Source organism: Microcaecilia unicolor, chromosome 1 (assembly GCF_901765095.1).
Source record: "Microcaecilia unicolor chromosome 1, aMicUni1.1, whole genome shotgun sequence".
NCBI classification, from domain to species: domain Eukaryota; kingdom Metazoa; phylum Chordata; class Amphibia; order Gymnophiona; family Siphonopidae; genus Microcaecilia; species Microcaecilia unicolor.
In genome coordinates this window covers 693,345,566-693,366,106 of record NC_044031.1, presented here as the reverse complement: position 1 = coordinate 693,366,106, position 20,541 = coordinate 693,345,566, and the positions used below count along the sequence as shown (strand labels likewise).

At 45.3% G+C, this 20,541-nt stretch overlaps 1 protein-coding gene across 1 annotated transcript in view; it reads right to left on the bottom strand.

Moving 5' to 3' along the window:
* ANXA2 (annexin A2) overlaps positions 1 to 20,541 on the bottom strand; it is an 81,596-nt gene that overhangs the window by 25,892 nt on the left and 35,163 nt on the right. The window contains exons 4-5 of the mRNA XM_030188451.1: positions 18,413 to 18,507; positions 11,952 to 12,065 (exon numbers count right to left, since the gene is read on the bottom strand). Coding sequence (XP_030044311.1) covers positions 11,952 to 12,065; positions 18,413 to 18,507 — 209 coding nt within the window. The remainder of the gene's footprint in view (positions 1 to 11,951; positions 12,066 to 18,412; positions 18,508 to 20,541) is intronic.

Below are 20,541 nucleotides of genomic sequence, written 5' to 3'. Positions count from 1 at the left end.
ACATTAGCCTTATCTAAGTAAATGCCCACTGTTGTCCTTTTCTTCTTTTGGCACAACAGGTTTCTTCCTGCTCCTGTTCCTCCAGCTCAATGTGAACCAGGATAAAGATCTAGTACAAGCACCCAGCAACTTCTTTCTTCTACTGTATATTCCTCCTCCCCCAAATGCACTTAGTCTGGTCCTTGCAGACATTCCTTGACCAGAGACCCTGAACCAAAAGTTCCTTGGAGAAATCTGCAATCACAGGCCCTGAATCTGGCAATATGCAGCAGCCTTAAGTAATGATCATAACTCCCTCCCCTTCAGGAGCTGAGCGCTGCCTCTGCAGCATCCCCAACCCAGGCCAACTTAGGAAGTGGAAGACCTGATTTAGGAATCAAAGCAGGGGCCTTCTGCACAGTAGCGCTCAATACTGCAACTGAACCAGACCACAGTTCATTTTATAGGTACAGGGCCACTGTCATGCTCAACCCTCTTCTCATTAAAGATGTAGCATTTTAAATTATTGAAAAACTCAAAAACACCAAGATGGAGTCAGCAGTCCAGCAGCGAGAGGGGTGCTATCCAGTCTTTTGCATTGAGTGTCACATGTATGATTATCTCCCAGTTGGTGAGATGTCATATGTGTGTGCCCGATGCAAAGAGCTCCTAGCTCTCAGAGAACGTGTCCTCTCTCTTGAAGCTAGAGTAGCAGACTTGGTGGAGCTGAGGGAGACAGAGAGGTACACAGAGGAGACCTACAGGGATGTTGTAGAGAAGTCCCACCTCCTGTCTGGTAGCCCCTGTGCTACCTTTGAGGAGGAAGGTCTCCGAGAAGGCGAGCATCACCCTGGTGAAGTAGGAAGTACTCCTGTATCCAGGACCTGCCCACCAGGGGATATACTATCCTCTCGCACCGATGATATGTCTCCAAGTGCTGACCGGAGGGAAATGTTAGGACAGCTGTTGTAGTTGGTGATTTGATCATTAGGCATATAGATAGCTGGGTGGCTGACCTCACGCGTCACCTAGATAGGATTTTAGATAGTGCTGGGGAGAAGCCGGCTGTCTTGGTACCAATGACATAGGAAAATGTGGGAGAGAGGTTCTAGAAGTCAAATTTAGGCTCTTAGGTAGAAAGCTCAAATCAAGATCCTCTAGGGTAGCATTTTCTGAAATGCTACCTGTTCCACGCGCAGGGCCCAAGAGACAGGCAGAGCTCCGGAGTCTCAATGCGTGGATGAGACGATGGTGCAGGGAGGAGGATTTTAGATTTGTTAGGAACTGGGCAACATTCTGTGGAAAGGGGAGCCTATTCCAAATGGATGGGCTCCACCTTAACCAGAATGGGACCAGGCTGCTGGCATCGGCATTTAAAAAGGAGATAGAGCAGCTTTTAAATTAGAAACGGGGGGGGGAAGGCCCACAGTCGCTCAAAAGCGCATGGTTCGGGATAAGGTATCTTTCAAAGATATCACCAAAACAGGGAAGATAGGGTATCCTGATAGTGATGTTGCAAAAGAGACCGTAGTAGATCAGGTGTCCTTAACTAAAAATAAAAATCAGACAAAAGATTGCAAATTAATACTATCACGTACTAAGCATCATGTAAATAGGAACAACAAACATACTTTGAAATGTCTATATGCGAATGCCAGGAGCCTAAGAAATAAGATGGGAGAGTTAGAATATATTGCACTAAATGAAAAATTAGATATAATAGGCATCTCTGAGACCTGGTGGAAGGAGGATAACCAGTGGGACACTGTCATACCGGGGTACAAATTATATCATAGTGATTGGTGGAGGGGTATCATTGTATATTACTACTTAACATTTCTAGAGCGCTACTAGGGTTACGCAGCACTGTACAGTTTAACAAAGAGAGACAGTCCATGCTCAAAGAGCTTACAATCTAATAGACAAGTGAACGGTCGGTCCGATAGGGGCAGTCAAATTGGGGCAGTCTGGATTCACTGAACGGTAAGGGTTAGGTGCCGAACGCAGCATTGAAGAGGTGGGCTTTAAGCAAAGACTTGAAGACGGGGAAGGAGGGGGCTTGGCGCAAGGGCTCAGGAAGGTTGTTCCAAGCATAGGATGAGGCGAGGCACACTGAGCGGAGCCTGGAGTTGGCGGTGGTGGAGAAGGGTACTGAGAGGAGGGATTTATCCTGTGAACGGAGATTACGGGCGGGAACGTAAGGGGAGATGAGGGTAGAAAGATAGTGAGGGGCAGCAGACAGTGCATTTGTAGGTAAGAAGGAGAAGCTTGAATTGAATGCGGTATATTAACAAGAGCCTTGAATCAAATAGATTGAAAATTCTGCAGGAAACAAAACACTTCTTGGAATCACTGCGGATTGAAATTCCATGTGTAAAGGGGAAAAGGATAGCGATAGGAGTGTACTACCGTCCGCCTGGCCAGGATGAACAGACGAATGCAGAAATGTTAAAGGAAATTAGGGACGCAAAACAAACTGGGCAACACAATAATAATGGGTGATTTCAATTACCCCAATATTGACTGGGTAAATGTAACATCAGGGCACGCTAGGGAGGTAAAATTCCTTGATGAAATCAAGGACAGCTTTATGGAGCAGCTGGTACAGGAGCCGACAAGAGAAGGAAAAATTCTAGACCTAGTCCTTAGTGGAGCGCATGATCTGGTGCGGGAGGTAATGGTGCTGGAGCTGCTTGATAACAGTGATCATAATATGATCAGATTTGATATTAGCTTTGAAGTAAGTATACATAGGAAATCAAATACATTAGCGTTTAACTTTAAAAAGGAGACTATGATAGAATGAGAACAACGGTGAAAAAAAAAAAAAAACTTAGCGACTGCGAGGGTCAAAAATTTACATCAGGCATGGATGTTGCTCAAAAACACCATCCTGGACGCCCAGGCCAAATATATTCCGTATATTAAAAAAGGAGGACGGAAGACTAAACGACAGCCGGCGTGGTTAAAAAAATGAGGTGAAGGAAGCTATTAGAGCTAAAAGAAAATCCTTCAGAAAATGGAAGAAGGAACTGACTGAAAATAATAACAAACAGCATAAGGAATGTCAAGTCAAATGCAAAGCGCTGATAAGGAAGGCTAAGAGGGACTTAAAAAAACATATAGTAAAATTTTTTTAGGTATATTAAAAGCAGGAAGCCGGCAAGAAAATCATTTGGACCGCTAGATGACCGAGGAGTAAAAGTGGTGATCAGGAAAGACAAAGCCTTAACGGAGAGATTAAATGAATTCTTTCCTTCGATCTTCACCAAGGAAGATGTGTGGGATACCGGTGCCAGAAATGGTATTCGAACCTGACGAGTCAGGAAAACTTAATGAATTCTCTGTAAACCTGGAGGATGTAATGGGGCAGTTCTACAAACTGAAGAGTAGCAAATCTTCTGGACCAGATGGTATTCATCCCAGAGTACTGATAGAACTGAAAAATGAGCTTGCGGAGCTATTGTTAATAATATGTAATTTATCCTTAAAATCAAGCATGGTACCGGAAGATTGGAGGGTGGCCAATGTAACGCCAATTTTTTAAAAAGGTTCCAAAGGAGATCCTGAAAATTATAGACCAGTGAGTCTGACGTCGGTGCTGGGCAAAATGGTAGAGACTATTATTAAGAACAAAATTACAGAGCATATTCAACATGGGAAATCTTGCCTCTACAATCTACTACATTTCTTTGAAGGGGTGAACAAACATGTGGATAAAGGTGAGCCGGTTGACATTGTGTATCTGGATTTTCAGAAGGCGTTTGACAAAGTACCTCATGAAAGACTCCAGAGGAAATTGGAGAGTCATGGGATAAGAGGTAGTATTCTATTGTGGATTAAAAACTGGTTAAAAGATAGAAAACAGAGAGTAGGGTTAAATGGTCAGTATTCTCAATGGAGAAGGGTAGTTAGTGGGGTTCCCCAGGGGTCTGAGCTGGGACCGCTGCTTTTTAAACATTTTTATAAATGACCTAGAGATGGGAGTAACTAGTGAGGTAATTAAATTTGCTGATGACACAAAGAGGGGCATAATCGAACATCGCCGGCGATCTATTTTGGCGGTGGCGCAACAGCTGGCCGGAACCGTATTATCAAAAAAATGGCCGGCCATCTTTTTTTTCGATAATACGGTTTAGCCCGGCCAAATGCCTTGGATTTCGCCGGGTTTGAGATCGCCGGCATTTTTTTCCATTATCGCTGAAAAACAAAACCGGCGATCTCAAACCCGGCGAAATCCAAGGCATTTGGTCGTGGGAGGAGCCAGCATTTGTAGTGCACTGGTCCCCCTGACATGCCAGGACAGCAACCGAGCACCCTAGGGGGCACTTATAAAAATTAAAAAAAATATATACAAATAGCTCCCAGGTGCATAGCTCCCTTACCTTGGGTGCTGAGCCCCCCAACCAGGGCCGTGCCGATGCGGTAAGCGAGGTAAGCGCCGCAGGGGGGCGCCCACTCTGGAGGGCGCCACCGCGGTGCTTACCCTCGCCCCGCGCCACCGAGGACTTTAAATTACCTCGGTCGCAGGCTGCAGCAGCGTCGGTGAAAGCGCTGCCGACGTCTCCCTTCCCTTGCACTCATTGGTTCCCTCAGTGTCCCGCCTTCTTCTGACGTCAGAAGAAGGCGGACACTGAGGGAACCAAGAGCGTGGTGGGGGCGGTCCGCCCCGGGTGTCAGCGGGTGGGAGGTGCTCCGCTCCCGCTGCTCCCACCCTACCTTCTTTTAAAAAAGAAATCAGTAAAGCGGCGTGGCAGGCAGCGCAGCTTCGCGTCTGCCCTGCTTGTAAAACAAGTAGATCTCCTCGTCGGGCCTTCGCTCACTGGGTCCCGCCCTCCTCTGAGGTAACTTCCTATTTCCTCGAGGGCGGGACCCAGTGAGCGAAGGCCCGACGAGGAGATCTACTTGTTTTACAAGCAGGGCAGACGCGAAGCTGCGCTGCCTGCCACGCCGCTTTACTGATTTATTTTTTAAAAGAAGGTAGGGTGGGAGCAGCGGGAGCGGAGCACCCCCCCCCCCCACCCGCTGTCATCTCGACAGAGCTGGTAGTCGGGTCGGATCAGGGGTGCCCAGATGGCAGATGGGGATGGGGATGGGGATGGGAAGGGGAGCCCAGATGACAGAAGGGGATGGGGAGGGGAGGGGAGGGGAGCCCAGATGACAGAAGGGGATGGGGAGCCCAGATGACAAATGGGGAGGGGTGCCCAGATGACAGAAGGGGATGGGGGCCCAGATGACAGAAGGGGATGGGGAGGGGAGGGGAGGGGAGCCCAGATGACAGAAGGGGATGGGGAGGGGATGGGGAGGGGTGCCCAGATGACAGAAGGGGATGGGGAGCCCAGATGACAGAAGGGGATGGGGAGGGGATGGGGAGGGGAGCCCAGATGACAGAAGGGGATGGGGAGCCCAGATGACAGATGGGGAGGGGTGCCCAAATAACAGAAGGGGATGGGGTGCCCAGATGACAGAAGGGGATGGGAGCCCAGATGGCAGAAGGGGATGGGGTGGGGTGCCCAGATGACAGAAGGGGATGGGGTGGGGAGCCCAGATGGGAGAAGGGGATGGGGAGGGGAGCCCAGATGGGGTCTGGGGCTGAAAGGGGAGGCCCTAATGCAAGGCATGTGGATGAAGGGAGCTGGAACTGGGGGCTGAAAAGGAGGGTAGGTGGGATAAGGGGGCTAGTACTGGGACTGGGGGCTGAAAAGGGACAAGAGCTGAAACTGTGGGGACTGGGGGCTGAAAAGAAGACAGGGAGAAGTGGCTGGGGCTGAAGCTCGGGACTAGTGAGAGAAAAGGGCTGCGTTTGAAACTGAGGGCTGAAAAGGGGACAGGGAGAAGTGGCTGGGGGCCGAAGCTCAAGACTGGTGGGAGAAAAGGGCTAGGGCTGAAACTGGGGACTGGTGGGATAGTGGGGCTGGAACTGGGGGCTGAAAAAAAGGGGCAGAGAGAGGGGACATATCCTAGATGGAAGGGGGAGTGAGAGGGACCTTGATGGATGGGAGAGGGAGGGCAAATGGTGGATTGAGCGGACAGAGAGAAAGGGCAGACAGTGGATGGAAGCGATAGAAAGGGCAGACAGTGAATGGAAGGGGGAGAGAGAGGGCAGACAGGGGCAGATGGTGGATGGAAGGGGCAGAGATAGAGGGCAGATGTAGATGGAAGGAGCAGGGAGAGAGGGCAGACATTGGATGAAGGGGACAGCAGAGAGGGCAGACACTGGATGGCAGAGAGAGAACAAAGACAGATGCTGGATGGAAGGAAGGAAGACAGTGAAAAGAAGATGAGGAAAGCAGAAACCAGAGACAACAAACTGTAAATAAAATATTTACTTTTATTTTTTTGCTTTAGGATACAGTAGTATTGTAGCTGTGTTAATAAATGTTTATAATAGGTAATCTTTTTATTGGACTAATTTTAATACATTTTGACTAACTTTCGGAGAACAAAACCCCCTTCCCCAGGTCAGGATAGGATACTGTAACAGCACTATACTGTATTGACCTGAGGAAGGATGTTTTGGCCTCTGAAAGCTAAATGTATTAGTCCAATAAAATGGTATTATTTTATTTTCTATATTTGTTTTATTTCTATTTGTTAATTTGTAAAGTGGTGATTGGTTCTTGTTAGTTTTTTTCAAATTTACATCTGCAGTCTTTATATTTTGCACAGTACTAGGGGACATTTTCTGTTTCTGTGGTGTTGCATTGTATGCAGAGTCTGGCATCTTGGGGGTTCAGTTTAATTTTTGTCTAAATAGCATTTGGAATATGTCCACTTTGAGAATTTACATCTGCTATCTTATTTTGCAATGTATAGCAATTTGTTTCTAAGAATATTGCTGACAATTCCTGTCAGTGTGGCAAGTGGTGAGCGATCATTTTCACCGGGGGGGGGGGGGGGGGGGGGGCGCCAACTGATAGTCTGCAGGGGGGCGCCAGAGACCCTAGGCACGGCCCTGCCCCCAACCCTCCCAAAACTCACTCCCCACAACTCTACACCACTACCATAGCCCTTATGGGTGAAGGGGGGCACCTACAAGTGGGTACAGTGGGTTTTGGGGGGGGGGGTTGGAGGGCTCAATACTTACCACCACAAGTGTAACAGGTAGGGGGGGAGATGGGCCTGAGTCTGCCTGCCTGAAGTGCACTGCACCCATTAAAAACTGCTCCAGGGACTTGCATACTGCTGTCAGGGAGCTGGGTATGACATTTGAGGCTGGTATACAGGCTGGTAAAAAAAAGGGTTTTATTTTTATTTTTTTAGTGTGGGAGGGGGTTGATGACCACTGGGGGACTACGGGGAGGTCATCCCGCATTCCCTCCGGTGGTCATCTGGGGCACCTTTTTGAGGCTTGGTCATAAAAAGGGCCAAGTAAACCCGGCGAAATACTGATTAACGCCGCTTTTTTTTCCATTATCCGCGAAAGCCGCCTATCTGGTAGCTACACTGCCGACACGCCCCCTTGAACTTTCGCCGGCACGGCGACGGGAAAGCGGCGATGGTGTCAAAAAAGCCGCTTTCGATTATATGGATTTCGCCACTTTTGAGAGATCACCGGCCATCTCCCGATTATGTCGAAGATTGCCGGCGATCACTTTCGAAAATAAGCCTGATAGTTATTCAAAGTCGTTAAAATCGCGGGACGAGTGTGAAAAATTACAAGAGGACCTTACGAGACTGGGAGACTGGGCGTCTAAATGGCAGATGACGTTTAATGTGAGCAAGTGAAAAGTGATGCATGTGGGAAAGAGGAACCTGAATTATAGCTACGTCATGCAAGGTTCCACGTTAGGAGTCACGGACCAAGAAAGGGATCTAGGTGTCGTCGTTGATGATACGTTGAAACCTTCTGCTCAGTGTGCTGCTGCGGCTAAGAAAGCAAATACAATGTTAGGTATTATTAGGAAAGAAACGGAAAACAAAAATGAGGATGTAATGCCTTTGTATCGCTCCATGGTGCAACCACACCTCGAATATTGTGTTCAATTCTGGTCGCCGCATCACAAAAAAGATATAGTGGAATTAGAAAAGGTGCAGAGAAGAGCGACAAAAATGATAAAGGGGATGGGATGACTTCCCTATGAGGAAAGGCTAAAGCAGCTAGGGCTCTTCAGCTTGGAGAAAAGGCAGCTGAGGGGAGATATGATAGAGGTCTATAAAATAATGAGTGGAGTAGAATGGGTAGATGTGAAGCGTCTGCTTATGCTTTCCAAAAATACTAGGACTAGGGGGCATGCGATGAAGCTACAATGTAGTACATTTAAAACGAATCGGAGAAAATTTTTCTTCACTCAACGTGTAATTAAACTCTGGAATTTGTTGCCAGAGAATGTGGTAAAGGTGGTTAGCTTAGTGGAGTTTAAAAAAGGTTTGGAAGGCTTCCTAAAGGAAAAGTCCATAGACCATTATTAAATGGACTTGGGGAAAATCCACTATTTCTGGGATAAGCAGTATAAAATGTTTTGTACTTTTTTGGATTGGCCACTGTTGGAAACATGGCAATACTTATGTACTTACTAGTAAATGAGGCCTGTTTCTGACACAAATGAAACGGGCGCTAGCAAGGTTTTTGTCGGAGTATGTTTGAGAGTGTGTGTGAGAGTGACTGTGTGAGAGAGAGAGAGAGAGAGAGAGAGTGAATGTGTTTGTGCCAGAGTGAGACTGCTGCGTGCGAGTGTGTCTGCTCTGTCCCTGCCCCCCCCCTGCAGCCACCCAGCGATTCTCCTCTCTCCCCTGCTCCCCCTCCAGCCACCCAGTGATTCTCCTCTCTCCCCGGCTCCCCCCTCCAGCCACCCACCGATTGTCCTCCGTCCCCTGACCCCCTCCAGCCACCCACCGATTGTCCTCTCTCCCCTGCCCCCCCTCCAGCCACCCAGTGATTCTAGTTTTTCCTGTGGCCCCCCTCCAGCCACCCAGCGATTCTCCATTTTCCCTTGCCCCCACCGATGCTCTTCTCTCCCTGGGCCGTGCCCCCCTTTCCAGGCACCCGGCGAATCTGCTGTCTCCCCTGCCGCATCGATTCGCCGCTGTTCTCCCGCCCTCCCACCTGTGGTTGGTCAGCTGTTGCGTGTGACGTGCATAGGGCGAGCGATGCGATTCGGTGAGTGTCACTGGTCCGCCCTCGACGTCATCATGCTGTGACGTGAGGGCGGGGCAGACACTCATGGGCAAACAGCGATCTACACAATTACACACTACTTCAGGCTTCCGACTTCATTAGAACGTTGGAGGTACGTTTTATATAGAGAGATATTACAGCACAAAGAAGGTAAACAGCACCAATCACATGCAGAATGCACAAGCAGAAGGGCACCACCAAGAGGGAAGTGCCAACTGGCGTGGTCTTGTTAATCAGTGAGTCCGTGAAGAAGCAGGGTGAGGAAAAAACAGCATGAAACAGAATTTTCTTAGGATACAGTACCAGGAAAGAGACAGCAGAGGGCAGCATATGCGCTCATAAAGCATTCACTAAATTCACCAGCATAACACAAACTAAGAATCTGTGAATGTTTGTATGGAATGGCTTATGATTTGAAGTAGAGTTTCTTATATGGTCAGTCAAGCAATATCAGCCCTTATTTTCTTTTCAATATGATAAGTAGTGTGGCTTTGCTTGACCATCCCTCAAATGTAACCATGGATAAACACTAATTCTTTTCCTTGGACAGCCCAGCCCTGCTCTCCTACCACGTATGTTAAGGGCTTTCTCCTTGCACAAGTCTAGAAGATGTCTTATTTTTCTTAAGTGGAAATACAGCTTACCACCTTTCAGGAAGTCTGAATTACAGAGAGGGTCTCCGCTACGTGCATGAAGACAGCTGGACAAAGCCACTACATGAGATGCTTCACGCTGATGAACTGCTGCTACTTTTTCTAACTTCAATATATTTCAGGCTATGCTTGGCTGGCTGCTTTCTCTAATAACTGACAAAGCACTTCAGATTAAAATGCCCCTTTTCACTAAACAATGCCTTTTGACAGCCCTGCATAAGTTATTACTGATAATCACACACAATAGCCTGTAACTTATAATTACAATCAAAAATGCTCAATTGTTCTATCTGGCCAAACACCACAACATCAAAGGTCACCCTTCTGGTGCCAACAGGATACCACAACATCAAAAGTCACCCTTTGATGCCAACAGGATAGCACTAGCTGTAAAAGAAAAGCTGGTTGTAACAGGCCATGAGGCAGGCTCTGGCTGTGATATTTACCCAGCTGGTCCTCACATCTGCCAGATTAAAACACAAATAGTAGTCCTGGACATTCAGGAACAAATTTATGAGTCACTTGAGCATACAGAACAGCATATGTATTACCTTACTATACATGAACATACAAGTAGGTGCTAGAGGACTACAATTTACTTTTCTGTGACTCTGGGCAAGTCACCTAACCCTCCACTGACCCAGGTACAAAAGATTGTGAGCCCACTAGGGACAGAGAAAGTACCTGCAGATAATAAATGTTAAGCTGGTTTGGTTGTGCAACAGAAAGTGGTATATCAAATCCATGACCCTCGAAAATAAGCATAGGCAGTCAGATGTAGAGAAAGAATAGAGCAGTGGTAGGTTAGGCCCTTGTGCAAGTAATACAGACCCAGGTGCCACATGTTATAATTTCATCAAACTGTACTTTGTATGTCACATTGAATCGAAACCTGTTTTGGGATAATAGTGGGATACAACAATGTATGAAAAAGTAAATATCACCACTATACATATACATGTGAAGGGCAATTCTGTAACTGAGCACCTGCATTTACACGCCCCTTGCACAAGTAAATTTACAGAATATTTGCACTCTCTCAGGTAGGTGTACGCCTAAGCATGTCAGTGCTGGCAGGGTGCCTGAGTGCTACTCTGAAAGGCCCTCGTAAATGGCATAGTGCTTAAACGCAAGGGAGCACACACATGAGCTTAGCACCTACTTATGCATATAACTTACAGAATAGTGTAGGGTGCGTGTATGACTGAAGCTATGCCAGGTCTATGGGTGTGTTAACTGTTAGGGGTAACAATATCGAGCTGTGCTGGTATTCTATAATGGAACCTGTCATTATAAAACAGGCTCTCACCAAACATCCTCAGGATACTTAAATTGGACTGCAGAGTTAAAGAATTGCCCCCCAGAGAGGGTAATTCTACAATACAGATGAAAAAAACATTTGGGAGCCGATTAACCACGTAAATATTTACAATAATGGAACATATGCGTGCCACATACACTCATAACTGGCAAAATTCCACCTAAGCGCCACTCTGTCAATATGCACTTAATGTACACAGAGCGTATCTGCAGTGCGTGTACACACAGCGTAGCTTGGGTTCAAATGTACACACGTAGGACTAGACTCTAAGATATCACACCTAAAAATTTGGCGCCGAAATGAAATTCGGTAAAGCGTATTCTATACAATAAGCCAAAATTGTATACTGACAACAAATCTTTAAATATTGGCACCACTTAAACCAACAATGGGTCATCTACACAAGAAAGGATTACAGACATGTCCATGACATATAATTGTGAGCAAGGATGTGTTTGAATGCTATGTCGTATTAATCTAAATTATTAATTTATCAGTGTCCAAACCTCTTCTAGATGTGTACTGATTAATATAAAAAAAAACTCACTAGCTTGCTTTAGGTAGGCTCTCCTGTTTCCCTGTCCACTATTCTGCTGCTTAGTCTTTTCATGGCCGCTCACTAATATGAAGCTCCAACTTACCGTACTGAACCCAGCCACTTCTCCCTAGTGTCTCCACTGGGATCTGTCGATGATCCTCTTGGGTCTTCACTTGTACAAAATCTCAAAGGGGGCACAAACTACTGGCTGTTTAAGGACTCAGATTCTCATATAATTCTTGTAAATTGAAAATTTGTAATCTGTACATTACATGAAACGGAGACCAAATGGGCTCCTTCATGCAAATCTTGAGTTATATCTGCCAAAAGAGACCTTGTTACCTTCATGGAAGACTTCAGTTCAGAAGCATCATATTGAGGATGGGTCTTCATCAGCCCCAGCATCACAGCTTCCAAGTGACCGGAGAGAGCACCCTTTAGCGCAGAAGGGAGATCCTTTAAAAAGAAAGCATGAATTATTTGGCAAGTTTCCTAAAGACCATTCTGCCTCTCAGATAGAGGGACATTTTTACAACAGGTTCAATCCTTGACAGTTTGTGTAGAAGGTCTTTAAAGCTTTGAATGAAATAGTGTGGCTGCCATTAAAAGGTCAAACAGGCTGTACTGGAAGTGATTCATTTTTACAGAACCATCCATAACTATTTCCACTCTCAAACAAGCTACAAAAAAGTTACTCCAGTAGAATAGTTAATAGGGATAGGGATGTGTATTCATTTGAAACACTGAAATATGGGAAACAAGGATAGTTTGCATATCATTTCACATTGCTTTAAGCAGAAAAACAAACAAAAAAAAATCCCCCCAATTTTTTTTATGTGTGTCTGCTAACAGAGGGGGGTCTTTTAATAAAGCAAGCTGGTGTTTTTAGCACACATTAAAAATAGGCGCCCATAGAAATATATAGACGTCTTTAGCATTTAGCACGCGCCTCTCTAACGTGCCCTAAAAACACCAGAACGCCTTAGTAAAAGACCCCCAGAACGCACTCTGGTGCAAGTAGTACACACTAGTCATACTGACCGCTGATAGTTTTTTTTTTTTCAAATGACATGGGAATCTAAACAACATGATAAAATTTGGCCTACGCAATGTGGCTACAGCAAGGACCTCTTTTTTTTTTTTTTTTTAAATGACAAGTAGTGCTGTTTTAGCAAGATGGGTTATTTTGCCACAAGTCATAACAGTGGCCCATATTGATAACTTCCCCCCTTAGATGTTTACGGAAGAACTTCATGGATATTCAGGGGCCCTTTTACAAAGGTGCGCTGAAAAATAGCCTATGGTAAGTGTAGGCGCGTGTTTTCGGCGCACACAGAATCATTTTTCAACGCACCTGTAAAAAATGCCTTTAAAATTTTTGCTGAAAATAGACGTGCGATAAAATGAAAACTGCCGTGCGTCCATTTTGGGTCTGAGACCTTACCGCCAGCCATTGACCTAGCGGTAAAGCCTCATGCGGTATGCTGGCGGTAATGACCTATGCACATCAAAAGTAACTTGGCGCACGTCCGATACGCGTGTCTGAAAATAAACATTATTTTTCAGATGCACATATCGGATGTGCCCCAAAGTTGAAATTACCACACGTGCCATGCGGTAAATATTTTGGCACGCGTTGACCACACGTAGACACTTACGCAGCTTAGTAAAAGGCCCTCTCAAAGCTATACACTGGGGAAGACTATCAGACTGAAAATCCCTCAGTGGAGAGAAGAGCGATTGAGAGGTGCCTAGAAGTATTTTCCAGGGTCAAGAGAATTGCTGTTCAACAGAATTGTAGACAGAACAAAAAGGGAGTCTAGTCAGAGGATCCACAGAGTCCCAGAAGAAACCAGGCATCCTGAATGAGTAACTACAGAGAAACAAGTCCCATCAGAAAGAGGACAAAGGAAACAAGAATAACCGACATCTTCTGGGTTTGGATTTTTATCCAATGTTTGTGAAATACAACAGATGACCTTTATTCATTTCTTTGATTCACCCAGCTCTTTTAGCTGTATTATTTGATTTATTATCTGGCTAGCTGTAAAGTGCATTACAGATTCTAAAACAACGATATACAATTTTTTTGTTCCAATTTTATCAGGCATAGATGAAAACATTTGAAAGTTACTTGAATGTTTGGTTTTTATCGAACAATGGATGTAGATATTACTTTTGCTAAAATGGAGTTGGTGATCGGTAGGTCTAGAGTTTTGAGCTGTCCTGAAGTGTTGAGAAGTTAAGAGCAAATCAGATTTTTCTCACCTCTTGGATGCATAGTTTACACATGGAGGGGCATTTTTGATATGACGTCTAAGACCAACTTTGGACTTTTTGCTCAAAATATCTAAAATTCAAGTGGGGAATATAGCCATTTTTGAAACAGTCTATTGTTTTTTTCAAAAATGGCTATTTTCTAGAGAGCAGAGGGACACCCTATGGGGCACTGCAGTGGGCTTTATATAAATGCTCCCAGGTACACATCTCACCATTGCTCCCTTATCTTGTCTGCTGAGCCTTCCAAAACCTACCAAAAACCCACTGCCCCCAACTGTACACCAGTACAATAGCTCTTATGGGTGAAGGGGGCACCTATATGTGGGTACAATAGGTTTCTGGTGAGTTTTGGAGGGCTCACAGTTTCCATCACAAATGTAACAGGTAGGGGGCGGTATGAGCCTGGGTCTACCCATCTACAGCGCACTGCACCGACCATTAGACTACTCCAGGGATCTGATTGCTGCTCTAATAGACCTGGCCAATAAATCTGAAGCTGTCAAAGGCAGGTAATATTTTTATTCACATTTTTAGGGGATGGAAGGGGGTTAGTGACCCTGGGGGAGTTAGGGAGATCTTCCCCAATCCCCTCCAGTGGTCATCTGGTCAATTAGGGCACCTTTTATGCTTTATTCATTCTAATAACAAACAAAAAAAAAAACAGTAGACCAAAACACTGAAGCTTCAGCCCTAGACGTTTGTTTTGTTCCATTATGGCTATAAAGCATCCAAGTGTTAGGAATGCCCTAATCCTGCCCCCAAAATGCCACTGACACACCCCCTTGTGATTTGGACAAACTGCAGAACAATTTAAAGAAAAATGTCTGCAAAACAGGTTCTCTCAAAATACAGATTTGGACGTTTTTGTGAGAAAAACTATCCAAATGCTGCTTTATGTCACTTTTTAGACATTTTTTCTCTTGTGAAAATGAGCCCCATGGTCATTGATCCATTGCCATCCAAGAAAAAACAGGTCAAGGATGGGGTTAGGGTGCATTCTTAAACTGCACTTTAGATCTGTTTTGCAGACTCTAGTCATATCGAAATTAGATTATTGTAATTTGTTATTTTGGATTGCCAAATTCTGTTACAGGCTTTGCAAATACTCCAGAATGCTGTTGCACATTTACTATTGGAGGTGTCTCACTTTAATCATATTTCTCCCTCAGCATTACATGGGCTTCTGGTTGTATGGAGGGTGACATTTAAGATCTTAACTCAAATTCATCAAGCACTGAAAGGTGATGCTCCTCAGTATTTTAAAGTGTTGTGTATTTATAGACCAATGTGCTCATTACATTCTGAGGGCTCCCATCAGTTACTCTCCATTCGACAATTCCAGTTGGCCGAGACATTGTTCAGTGACCGTTCCAGCACAGCAGAATTCATTGCTACAGGGACTGAGAGCAGTCAAGAATGGTCTCGATTTAAGAAAAAAAAAAAGTTGAAAGCATGGCTATTTCAACAAGTGCTGTTATTCCATGGCTGGCTTTGGTCTTCATGTATGTGTATTTTTGAGGCTAATGTTGCTGTCTTGTATTATCGCCGTTGATATTAGTTTTTAAATTGTTTCATTGTATGTTTTTATTATGTATATAATATTGCTCCCTGCCCAGTTTTGTGGTTGGTTATAAGGCTCTAACTAGTTGTATTTATTTGGATTTTGCTCACACCTTTTTAAGTAGTAGTTCAAGGTCAGTTATATTCAGGTACACTGGGTATTTCCCTGACCCAGAAGGGCTCACAATCTAAGTTTGTACCTGTTAATAAGAATGCCACTCTGGACTGTGGCTTTCTTCAAAGTAACAGAGTTCCGAGAAAGTGTGAGAGACACTGATAAATGTGGAGATAATGTCCAGTAAACTAGGACCTGGAAAAGCAATCTTCCTGTTCCCCTTAGGATCCCCAGTGAAAAAGTAAGGACCCCCCCCACCCCCACTACCATCCTTTCTATAGATCCTACTACTTATTTCTAAAGCGCTACTAGACGTACGCAGCGCTGTACATTTGAACATGAAGAAAAAGTCCCTGCTCGACGGAGCTTACAATCTAAATAGGACAGACAAACAGGACAAACAAGAGATAAGGGAATATTAAAGTGAGGATGATAAAATAAGGGTTCTGAACAAGTGAATAAGGGTTAGGAGTTAAAAGCAGCATCAAAAAGGAGACACTCGAGGAAGTCACATGGAAATACCTTCAAAACAAATAGGACTCGGAGGGAAATCTTTTTTCACCCAACGAATAGTCAAGCACACAGTCCACCCAGGGACTGGCTAGTGTTTTTTTTCTCCCTCTGTTGTGAGCACAGCCTCCTGCCTTAGGGAGAACTGTCCAGCTGCTGGCTTAGTTCCATAAAGCAGACTGTCAGCATGGGAGTGCGCCACCTGCAATTACTGGGCAAATATAAACAAGTTGAGGAATCTTCCTACTTCTTGCAAGACTCAGTTTGGTAAGAGTCACAAGCTTGTTTCCAGCAAACACAAGAGTTGTGACTGCATCCAGGAGATGAAGAACTTCACACCATATTTATGGATCTGGCAAAAACGGTACAAATAGCCTTTGCATGAATTTGCTTGCATGCTTTTGAAACAGTGCAGTTTGTCCACAGTTTATATTCCTGCTATGTCAAGATGAGAAAATTCACAGAGAAATGAAAAACACCGCTTGGAATACAACAATGCTTAAAGAGTGTGCAGACATGATGGCCTTACATCTGCTCCCTTGCAACTCAACATGGTATAGGCTTTTCTAGAGTTACGTCATTGTTTTTGTGTTCAGTTCTAGGCACTTACTGGAGCTGCAACTGGCTCCAGATTTGTTCAACAGGGTGGATCCAGTCTTGGGTTTACCCTACTGCATTCAGGGAGCTTGTTTTTCATAGAGAATGCAATTGAGAAATCAGAACTACAAGCAACTGCATGCAATGCTGCAAACCCATGACTGAATCAACTCTGTCTGGCAACCCTCCACCTAATTAAAGAGTTTACCATATAATTAATTAATACTCACGTTTTTAGTAAGATGCAAGAGTCCTTGTGTTCTTAGATGAAATGATAAGAGTCCCCTCCCCCGTTGAGATACACAAACCCTGAAGCTGGTATTAGCAACAGCCACCTCATACGAAGGCCAGTGGCCAAGAAGCCTGCAATAACTTGCTTACCGTAAACTATCCTCCAGCACAGAGCGTGTACTTCAAGGTCACAACAGACAATCTTCATTGTGTGGATCTGGAGTTTTACCAGATGGGTTGCAGGGAGCTGCTTTTAAAATGTCCAGACATTCTCATCTTCTTCCTCCTGAAGCTCACAGATGCGGCGCGACGACATCCTGCTCCGGGACCTTCCCTCTGCCACGTGCAATCCGCCCTGCGTAAACAGGAAGTTGAATCAACGCAGCCTAGGGAAGGCCCCGGAGCAGGAGGACGTCGCGCCGCGTCTGTCAGCTGTCAGGCAGGCAGCACCAATAGCAAATTGCAAGCGCTGCCGCAAGGGTGGGAAACAGAGACCGTGAAGTGCAGGAGAGGAGGCAGCGCTACGACGGGGGTGGGAGAAGGTGGGGATGGGCCTGAGACAAAACTGGGTGGGCCTGGGCCCATCCAGGCCCACCCATAGCTACGCCCCTGCTTCCAACAAAAGCAGCACTACTGAGCCACCCAGGGCTGCCGAGAGTGGGGGGAGGCCGGTGCTAGGGTCTCTCTTTCTCTCCTGCTCCTGACGGGACCCGAGTGATCGCGTCCAGACATGAGCAGGAGAGAGAACTCTGGTGCCGGGTCCCCCCTGGAGGCTTGGGAGGACCCGGAGCTTCCTCCAGCGCTGCTCTTCTGCCCATTGCTAAGCGCTGCTTTTCCTCTCAGGCACACATGCTCGTTTTTGAAACTGAGCATGCCCCAAGAGGAAAAGAAGCCGCAGGGGCAGGCAGTCAGTAATGGAGGATGAAGATGTCTTCTGCTGGCGGAGCCTGGGATCCCCGCCAGCCAAGGTATTTCAGCAGCAGCAGCGATCGGGGGGGGGGGGGGGGGGGCAGCAATCAGCAACTTGAGGGTGGGGGGTGGCAGCAGCCCTGCTCCAAGCACGGTTCAGTCTCTCAGCGGCCCTGGAGCCACCAAGCCAACCCTAGTTATTCAATCTGACTGGATAGGGGTATGCATTTGTAGTGTATGTCCCGTTCACTACTATACCTTAAATATAATGCAAGCTAAATTGATTTAACACACTAATTAAGTTAATGAGCCTTAATTTATCAGTGTGCATTAAATCAAACTTAGTATGCTGTAAAAATTCCCTATTAAGAAGGAAATGTGCAAAACTTAAAACCAAAACACACCTCAGAATTTATGAAAAGGTTAATTGAAATGTTCTTGCCTGTATACACTCCTACTGCTGGAAGTGCCAAGAACTCCTGTTGTAGAGAATGAGCCTCGGCTAGTTTAGTTTAAGGTGCTTTTTTTTTTTTTACCACCTATCAAACAAACGCCTCAAAGTGATTTACAAAAACCAAAGGGCTGCAGTCTTCCTAGTTACCTTTTTCGTCCTCCGTTGATAGGCAAAGGCGATATCCTGTCTTTGATCAATGCTGCGATTTGTTAGAATGTTGATGATGGTTACTTCGTCCACACCTACAAAAAAAAAAAAAAAAAAAAAAAAAAAAAAAGAGGCCATAAGCGATTACAGACGCATTTTTAATTTTTGTAAAAATTCTTTATTATTCTCTCAGGGGCACTAATCAGTATTTCAGCCAATTAATATGATCTTACAAAAGTCATTTCTAAGATACTTCTTCACTGGGATAACTTACTCCCATACAAAATCCATGATAAAAAGCACAAAATCATTATCCCTCTACTAAGATGTGCATATTACCACAGGATGAGCGGGAACCTGTAAACTCTCAAGGTTAGCTCTTGCTTTAATGCTAATCTATGGCTCTAAAAGCCAAATGTAAAAAGCACAGGAAAAAACATCTTATATTAAAAAATTACTTTAATAGTTTCTAGTTATGAATTACCATATATACACTGATATCTAATTAGGAGTTGAAAAACGGCCTGCGGTAGTGTAGATACATGTTCTGGGTGCACGCAGAATTATTTTTGAGAACACCTGTAAAAAATGGCTTTTTTTAAAATTTTTGCCGAAAATGGACGTGCAGCAAAATGAAAATTGCCATGCGTCCATTTTGGGTCTGAGACCTTACCGCCAGCCATTGACCTAGCAGTAAGGTCTCACACAGTAACTGGGCGGTAATGGTCTACTCGCGTAAAATGCCAATTACCACCAGAAAACAAAAATCATTTTAAGGCATGCGTAGCGGACGCGCATCAAAAATGAAATAACCGCAAGGGCCACACGGTAGCCGGGTGGTAATTCAAAATTGGCTAGCGTTGGGCGCATGTAGGCACCTACGCAGCTTAGTAAAAGGGCCCCAAGGCAACTAAAGTAACTGGATATTTAGAAGCTCTGATCCAGCTGAAGATGCCACTAAATATCCAAATTTGGTCACAATTTCAGATCAGATTCCACACGGCAAACTGTGTAGATAGAGCTGTCTATACAAGTTTAGCAAACATAATAATGAATAGCATGCTACCCAGCTACATTATAAAAGCCTGTCTTATACCACCATAATCCAGCTCCCTCCGTGTGCAGCTAAACGTTTTCCACATAAAAAGGACCATACGTGAAATGTGCATTTGCTGAATTTCCCCAGGTTTGTGGGTATGACTCCAGGCGATGCTTTTTAAGAAATATTTGGCATTTTGCATTATTTCTCTGAACGTATTCCCCCAGTTAATAGGGGTTATTATTTACCTAATTTTCCAAGTAAACCACCTGGTGAAACAGCTGCAAGCAAAGAAGCTGCAGTTGAGCAAAAACCTTTTAGTTAAAAACATTGAAAGGGAAAGGGAAAATATAGATTTGGACTTATGTTTGCCTTTTTGAGAAACCTCTACGGATGACGTGATAGGGAGAGCAACCTAACCTTTTTTGGTTATGTTTATTTAGGAAATTGCCGGGGGGAGGTTGTTTTTTTTTTTTACAAGGCACCCTAGGGTTTTTAGTGCTCCCTAAAGATTCTCATGCGATAAACGCTAAGATGCCCATCCTACTATATAAATGAAGAGTGACCAACGTGCTGCGGATGCGCAGAACAGCGCAGGTGTTCTGCACATGCGCGGCACGTCAAACCTCTCCTGACGTTGTTAGAGGCAGGAACACAGCTGCGGGTGACCGGCGAGCACCGGCAGAGATCGTCCGACGGCGGCTCCGAGGCACAGTCCGACAGGTCCGATCAGCTGCAGCCGCCGCTGCCGCCGCTGTGAATGCAGGCCGGGCTGGGAGCCGGCGCTTCCCTCTGGGACTTTCCTGGGCGGAGGCTCGGCTGCACCCGGCAGGGCTCCGACCGCTTTCTTGACGGTGCTTCTTTTGCCCGTTTTAATGGGCTCAACAGCTTATAGGAATATAATGGATGTCTTAGCATTTAGCAAATGCTAATTTTTAACGTGCACTAAAAAACGCTAGTGCGCCTTTGTAAAAGGAGCCCTTAGGGGGTCTTTTACTAAAGCTTAGCTTGAGTTATCTGCAGTAGGGCCTCATTTCATTTATATGGGCCCTGTGGTAGATAACTTGAGCTACGATTTAGTAAAAGACCC